Source organism: Epinephelus moara, chromosome 6, assembly GCF_006386435.1.
Source record: "Epinephelus moara isolate mb chromosome 6, YSFRI_EMoa_1.0, whole genome shotgun sequence".
NCBI lineage: Eukaryota > Metazoa > Chordata > Actinopteri > Perciformes > Serranidae > Epinephelus > Epinephelus moara.
Genome location: NC_065511.1, coordinates 20,217,454 through 20,225,244, shown reverse-complemented (window position 1 = coordinate 20,225,244; position 7,791 = coordinate 20,217,454). Strand labels below are relative to the sequence as shown.

The following is a 7,791-nucleotide window of genomic DNA, read 5'->3' as shown; positions in this document are numbered from 1 at the left end:
AAACGTGAAAAAGATTTACGAGCCAGCCAGGAGTCGAACCTAGAATCTTCTGATCCGTAGTCAGACGCGTTATCCATTGCGCCACTGGCCCGCGTGATTACAGCACAGATCATATTGCCTTCTTAAAGGGACAGTTCGGAGTTTACTGAATGGCGTAAGTGGTGGTTGGTACGCCTCCAGGTTGGAGAAGCAGGCAGCAGTACTTCGGTGTTTTAAAAGGGTAGACTGATATTGATTTTTTAAAAACAGACTTTTGGTTTATATTTGCTTTATTTGATAGTAGGTATGAGAGAAGGGATGACATGTAAGGCCGAGGCCGGACTCGAATATCCGCCAAGTGGTAACGACTCGGCCTGAAAAGTAAGCTAAATAACAATTAGACAAATTTCTGACTCTCAGAGGCATATTTCTGCCAAAACATATTGCCTTATAGTTATAATTCAGAGATGGTTGGCGTCCCCAAAGCTAATGATCTAACAACACAAAAAACAACGCCTCACATTAATTAAACGAAATAAAATCATTAACCCTCGTTGCCTGCAATGTCCCCATTAGCCAGCAGATGTCGCTGTCGGACTTTGACATCCACCATAGACTTTTACTTACAGTCAATGGTGTCAACAAATAAATCAAGTGAAATACTAAGTAAAATATCTAGGATTTTTATTAGCAAACGATTAAATAAATTATAAGTAATAATGAGACATGTATGAGAAGAACCAGCCTGTAAACTTCTAGTTGCAAAGAGATCATGGGAGCTTTTTACTAACATGTTTGTCAGTAATTATACACTCTGACACACAGATTGGATGCATTACATTAAAAGAACCTCAAAGTAAGCCATCACTGTTGTAGAAATAAAGATGGGCGAAGTTATACAGCCTCCTGCAGAAGGTTTGAATGCAGAACAAGAGAAGACTTGGGTTGACATGATACCCTACGTAGACCCCAGCATTTCCCAAATGGACTGGGTTAAGTGAGAACAGAGTATGAGAATGCATATAATGCACTTAAGTGCCTGCACCACAAGGCAAGGCAAGGCAAGCACCATTCACACACAAGGCAATTCAATGTGCTTTACAAGAGAAATACGTTAAGATAAAACCTTAAAGGAACAATAGATCATTAAAAACAAAAGCTAAAAGCAAGGAACACAGTGCAGAAAATGCATTTAAAAAGCAAACATAAAGCAACAGCAGACAAATATAAAAACAATAGCTACAGATTATCCTAACAATAAGTTACATATCTAGTTCACTGGTAAGCTGCAGTAAATAGTAATGTTTTAAGCCCTGATTTAAATGAGTTGACAGTTTCAGCCGACCTCAGATATTCTGGAAGTTTGTTCCACAGGCGGGGAGCATAGAAACTAAAGGCTGCTTCACCTTGTTTGGTTTTGATCCTGGGAACACTGAGTAAACCTGTTCCAGATGATCTGAGGGGTCTGGATGCTTCATAACGTACAAGTATATCAGAGATGTATTTAGGCCCGAGACCATTTAGTGCTTTATAGACAAGTAACAAGATTTTAAAGTCTATCCTTTGACATACAGGAAGCCAGTGCAGTGATTTAAGCACCACAATCAATGGCTCCATTGTATCTATGACTGGTTTATGTTTTTCTTTTCAAGCTCTCCAGTGTCAGTTTTGATTTTGGCTCCTTGCTTCTCAGTTTAAACACATACAGCAGGTTATGTTACGCCTTTTGTGAAGGTTATAAACTATTATACATGAAAACATTCACACACACAAAAACATTACTCTGCAGAACACACACTCACACTCACTTATTAGTGTAGCCAATGAACAGCCAGATGACTTCATCTGTCCTGGGTGGAGGCGTTGGTTTTATGTTCACAGCAGAAACTGTTGTAAATCGCAGGCCAATTTGCAAGCTGTTACTTCGTTAAGATATGATTTCTGTGCATAACATCTGTGTCACTTTAAATTCACATTTGTCACAGAGATTGAAAGCATGCATTGCATTTGTTCTTTTTTATCCAAATCTCCCTCTTTGTGATTGTTACGCAATTAAAAAAGTAACATAAATGAGAAAAAGGGATTTTAATACAGTTCCTTTCTTCAGTTTATATAATCGGGTGTTAGTGACACATTGAATTTCATCTGTGTAACAAAGCTTTAGAAAGTATTTTGAGAAAAAGTTAACCTTCTGCATGATATTTTAACATTGCCTGTCCTCACTGGTCTGTCCCTCTCAGCTCATTTAGTTACATATTTGATAAGTTGAGCAGCACATGTAGGCAGCCTGCATGTGCTGAGGCATTTCTGTGTTCTTGTTTATTTACGCCTACAACTTGCCTGCACGTTATCAAGGTATTTCAGTGACCCGGATCCTTCTTCTTCTTTGTTGTTGTTGTTGTTGTTTTTTTGCTTTTAGCTACTAGACAGATGTTTGTGATGATCAAGATATGTTTTTTTGTTACTATGAGGTGATAAAGGTGTGTTTGGGTCATGAAATCAATGCAAATGACACCATTTTTTAATTTGCTGAAAGTGTGGCTCGCATTGTTTTGTTATATTGAATTTATGTACAGGATGTTGCACATTGCATGCTGAATCTGTTTTTCTTTTTTCTTTTGTAGGCTGTATTTTTATTGCTTTAGTGCTTGCTTGTGATCCTGTTTACAGCTGTTGTCAGTAGGTAGACTGAAGGTGTGTAAGATTGTATTGAGCACAATGAATGGAGAGGTGAGTGGGAAGGAGACACGCTGATGACATGTGTGTGTGTGTGTGTGGGTGTTTTGCTCTTACACTGCAAGGTCTGTGTTGTACATAATAAAAACGCATGTGAAGTACAGAGGTGTACAAACTAAAAGTGCATCCACACATCCCACCCCTGTAATTCTCCCCAGGACCATGCGGTGTCTGAATCGAGCGCACCCACATGCCTCTACAACCCCGCCCCTCCGGTTAACTCCCCCAGTGACGACAGCAGAGTCCTCCCAATGCGGGGGCTTTGTGGATGGGCACTGGCTGCACCGTGGAGAAAAACGTGCGTTCATCCCGTGTGGTGTGTGTGTGTGTCAGTGTCGGTGGCAAACAAACCAGCGCTTAGAGAAATCACGGCTGTTTCCACAAGCTTTGCATCAAACAGCAGCAGATAAACAGAGGGATTCATAAAGGGGACGCGGCATGCATGCATGCATCAATGTGTGTGTGCAGGAGGTGTTGGAGGTTATCGAGGAATTAAAAGTGGACTGATGCTGGCACACTGAGGGCTGGGCTGAAGCTTGTGACTGCCTGCATTGTTGCATGCTTCCTGGGATGGGATAATTTCCCTCCTCACACACCAAAGGAATAACTGACAGACTTCTCTTTCCATTCTCAATGGTGCTTGAAGGGTAAGCAAAAACCGAGGTGTCAGTGCTTTGTTTATTCTCTGAAGTCATCACCGCGTGGATGCTCGCATGCCTTTGTATTTCAACCCATTCGTTCCTCTTTCTGTGTTTGTCAGCTACACAGCTGCTCTGTGCTGCACAGCATTTTACAAAAATGCAAGACTAGTGATTTTTTGTGTGGATATCTGGCAACAAAAACACACTGGGTCTGTGCCTCTTGTGTTCAGCAGAGAGATGGACGGCATCGGGAACACCATGCAGAAGAAGGCTGCAGAGCTGGAGCGGCTGGCCGAGGTGCTTGTCACCGGAGAACAGCTGAGGTAGGTCTGTCAGTCCCGGTCAGGAGTCCTGCTGACCCTGGGTGTGCTTGCAGGTCACACATTGAGGGAAGCTGTCATTTTTATCTTCAACATCTGCAAACTGACCACCACATTTGCAGCTATGACTTAGTAAATCCAGTAAAAATTAAGTAATCATTTAGTTAGTTTTCATGCCCAATCATGCATGTTGTTTGTAACCCAGATCAGTATAAACAAGGACATGACACACTAAATAAGGTTGCTGTTCTAAGCATGTTTGACAGCAAGGTGATCATGCATGTAGGTCTCCCTCATTGCAAACTGCGACTACAGGCATTTTCAGTCTCACTGCAGCATGCACAGCCAAACAAAGGCATCCACACATGCTCGACCCTCCCCGTGCACACTGCTCCTCCTCACCTCTATACTGTAACACATTTCAGCCTGAGGCATTGTAATCTGTACATTATGCAGGATGCAGGATACTGAATGACATGAGTCATTATTGTTGCTCCAGTAATACACTGCCCTTTGAGCTGCACAGGGAGTGATCAACCTACTAATCATTATCATGCCCTGCTCATTCATCCTATCAGGGAATTGTACCGGTAACCCTGGCAGCGGTGTTGGCACGCTGCACCCTTTGACCTATCGTATGTAAAGAAAGGCCCCCAAACCCCCAGTGGCGTTGGTTAGCACACGCTCCCAGCAATGAATAGAGGCTCAGTAGGTAAAGCATGGCACCAATGCCAGGAATTTCAGCCCCCCACTGAACTATGAGGAGAATACGCCACTGAATTGTGTTTTATAGCGGAGTGGGAAAGACTGAGTTGGAGCATCTGCTGTTTCTGAAGAAGTACACGCTGTAATTGTTGTGTTCTGAAGAACCATAAAAAGCAACATTAGTCATCATCACATCAAGAGATATGTGTCTGGACATACTCTTAAGTGTTGTCTTGCTTAACACCAGTGTGTGTTTTCCCTGTTTGTCACTGTATACTGAGTGTGTGTGTGTGTGTGTGTGTGTGTGTGTGTGTGCGTGCGTGAGTGTCCCTGGCACAGCTGTATACTGAGGCTGCCAGCTGGCAATGTGACTGGTGTCAGTGAACGATGGGTTGGTCAGGGTGACTGTCCCGGAGCCCCTTGCCTCTGAGACGTTGCTGTTCTGGGGTAAAGGGCTCGGAGTTGTGACATTCAAGGCTCGTGCCCTGTCTCTAAGTCTCTTTCTTTCTGAATATTGGACATACATAGCAGGCTGAGAGCTTTTTAGGATGGCAGTGTCATGCCTCATTTGGTCCAAACTAAAATATCTTAACAATTATTAAGACATTTTGTTAAGACATTCGTGGTCCCCAGAGGATAAATGCTATTGACTTTGGTGATCAACTTTTCAGGTTGAGGTTGACATTTTTGGTTTTGAGTGAAATGTGTCAATAAGTATTGGATGGATTGAAATGAAATTTGGTAGAAAATTAATGTCCTCCTCCTGATCAATTATAATAACTCTAGTGAGCCTTGAATATTCCTAGCACCATCATCAAGTCAAAAGATTTATTAGTCCAATGCTTTGATTTATGACAAAATACCTGCTAAACAATGATACTACCATCAGCTTCAGTTGTACGTAGTGTTTACTAATTAAAAATTCCAACAATGTAACATGGTGAACATGCCTGCTTAGGTCAGCAGTTTGCAGTATTAACACACTGGACAGTTTAATGATTGATGCTCTCCCTCAGTGTTTTACCTCGACCTTCCTTTACCTTGAATCCATGAGACTAAAATTAGACATGATATGAAACACAGCTGGTACAAAAGCAAGGAGTGTATCTAATCCAATCCTTTTGTTTGACCACCTTTATCTCAAGCTCACGGAGCATGGAGGGACTTAGTTCCTGGTACTGATAACAGCACACTGGCTCTTTCCGAATATCTTATCACATGTTTGTGTCCCATCATGTCAACTGACGTATCTTAGAGCAGATCCGTTTCAGGCACAGGGCTGAAAAGCAGACGGAAAGATGGATACCGTGACACACAGACACATGCAGCTGCTGTAGTAAGGCTTGTGACTAGTTCATAGTTGTGAATAGAAGGTTTGTTGCAGCATGGCAGACTGTGACAAAGAGGGAGGCTTCGTGAATGTTTGCAGCCTGGGACTCAGAGTCATTATAGTCATGCTGGAGGCTAGAGACTCATTCAGAAGTGCTCTCGCTTGTCATTGTTTGAGCCATCACAACTTTAAGATATGCTAGTGCAGAGAGAAATCAACCAGGCTGTTCTCATACACTGTTTGTATGTATACCCACGAAAAGTAATGAACCACAATACAATATAACCCACATAATCTTGAAGGCTGTGATCAAGTGACGGATATGCTGACGGGAGTACAGAGGGAAGTAGTAAAAAGAGCGGAAATCCGCCAAAGGAAATTTGGTGGATGGGTCAAGAAACACAGGACTTTACCCCAAGACAGCAGTGTTTGTGTCCCGTGTGAAACCAAGTGAACTATTTTAAGGCACATCACCACATTGTCATGTTGTTAAGTACATTACTTTACGTTAAGTTCATAAAGTGACAACGCTAAACGTGATCTTTTTCCTAAACCTAACCTATGTAACTTCACTTTCCTAACCCTGACCTACCTAATTTTACTTTCCTAAACCTAACCTATGTAACTTTACTTTACTAAACCTAACCTATGTATCTTTACTTTCCTAAACCTAACCGATGTAACTTTACTCTCCTACACCTAACCTATGTATCTTTACTTTCCTAAACCTAACCTTTGATCTTTACTTTCCTAAACCTGACCTACGTAACTTTACTTTCCTAAACCTAACCTATGTAACTTTACTTTCCCAAACCTAACCTACGTAACTTTACTTTCCTAAACCTAACCTACATACCTTGCTTGATATCAGACAGTATTGTCAACTGGAATCAGTCAACTAAAACTCAGTGAAGTGGGCAGTTTCAAAGGTCTGACCCTAGGCAACTATGTATCTTAACTTTCCTAAACCTGGCCTGCATTCGTTTACTTTCCTAAACCTGACCTATATATCTTTATGGGGGCCCATAGGGACCTGGGTTGGAAACCGGAGGGTTGCCAGCTCAAGTCCCCATCCAGAAAAAGCATGGAGCATGGAATGGCAGCTGGTGAGGTGCCAGTTCGCCTCCTGGACACTGCTGAGATGCCCTTGAGTAAGGCACCGAACCCCCGGTGCTTGGGGCATCTGTCCAAGGCAGCCCCCTCAGCTGGCATCTCTCCATTTAATGCATGTATAGGTCTGGTTTGTGCATGTGTGTGTATTTCGAGCCTGTGTGTATATGACAAATGAGTAAAAAGAAATTGAATTTCCTCGTGGGGATTATTAAAGTCTTCTTCTTTTAAGTTAAGTATGTGACATGATGTGCTAACCATGATTCTTTTCTAATACCTAATCTGGCCGATAGGGGCGGTAACTTGTTGGGTGCTAATTTGTTAGACATCATATGAAATGCTGTTTGTGCATTTTTGTAAGATATTGTTGTGTGAAAACATGTTAAAACAACACAGCAAGAATTCCCACTCAGTCTGGGCGATATGACAGCTCAGCAACAGGTTTTTGCCGATATATTCGTACAGGTGTGTGTGTGTGTTCAAGTTTACCATGTTTCACAAGCTCTTAGCTCTTTGGGTTTATTAAATGAACAAACCAAACTCAAGTCTCACACCTGTTTTCCTCAACAGAAAAATACAACCATATTCAAGTTTCTTTCTTTTCCCAAGCTAAGACTAAATTAATTGCCTAGTTAACTCATTGTAAAACACTTTATTCAAATTGACAGAAACTCAAAACTTACCAAAACAGTCTTACTTAGTCAAACAACCCACATTTTACACAGCCAATTGCTGATGCCCAATATGTTCGTCCAATCACCCAACTCTAACACCTACTACAACATGTAGTCTGGCACCTGAGCCTCCTTTAAGGAAGCAGCAAGACTGGTGATTTGTCTTGTGGTTCCAAGTGAGAAGATTTATGGGTAGATCAGAAGCTGAACAGAGGAAGAGGAGAGGATGGTGCTCCACTGGGTTGGCAGTGAAATCTGTAACTTGTTTAGCTGAGGTTGTTTGCCCAGAACAGTGT

The 7,791-nt window shown here is 42.0% G+C and overlaps 1 protein-coding gene and 1 non-coding gene across 3 annotated transcripts in view; one reads left to right on the top strand and one right to left on the bottom strand.

Moving 5' to 3' along the window:
• Window positions 1–18: 18 nt before the first annotated feature.
• trnar-acg (transfer RNA arginine (anticodon ACG)) lies at window positions 19–91 on the bottom strand. Its single transcript has one exon. It is a non-coding gene; the product is annotated as a tRNA-Arg (tRNA).
• A 2,900-nt stretch (window positions 92–2,991) lies between these two features.
• The window catches only part of deptor (DEP domain containing MTOR-interacting protein), a 43,787-nt gene continuing 38,987 nt past the window's right edge, over window positions 2,992–7,791 (top strand). Inside the window, exons 1-2 of one of the 2 annotated variants that reach the window (XM_050046507.1) lie at window positions 2,992–3,362; window positions 3,590–3,679. In XM_050046507.1, the coding sequence (XP_049902464.1) occupies window positions 3,349–3,362; window positions 3,590–3,679 (104 nt within the window). In that variant the 5' untranslated portion in view covers window positions 2,992–3,348. Of the gene's footprint in view, window positions 3,363–3,586; window positions 3,680–7,791 lie in introns of both variants that reach the window. The other variant, XM_050046506.1, reaches the window with a different exon arrangement.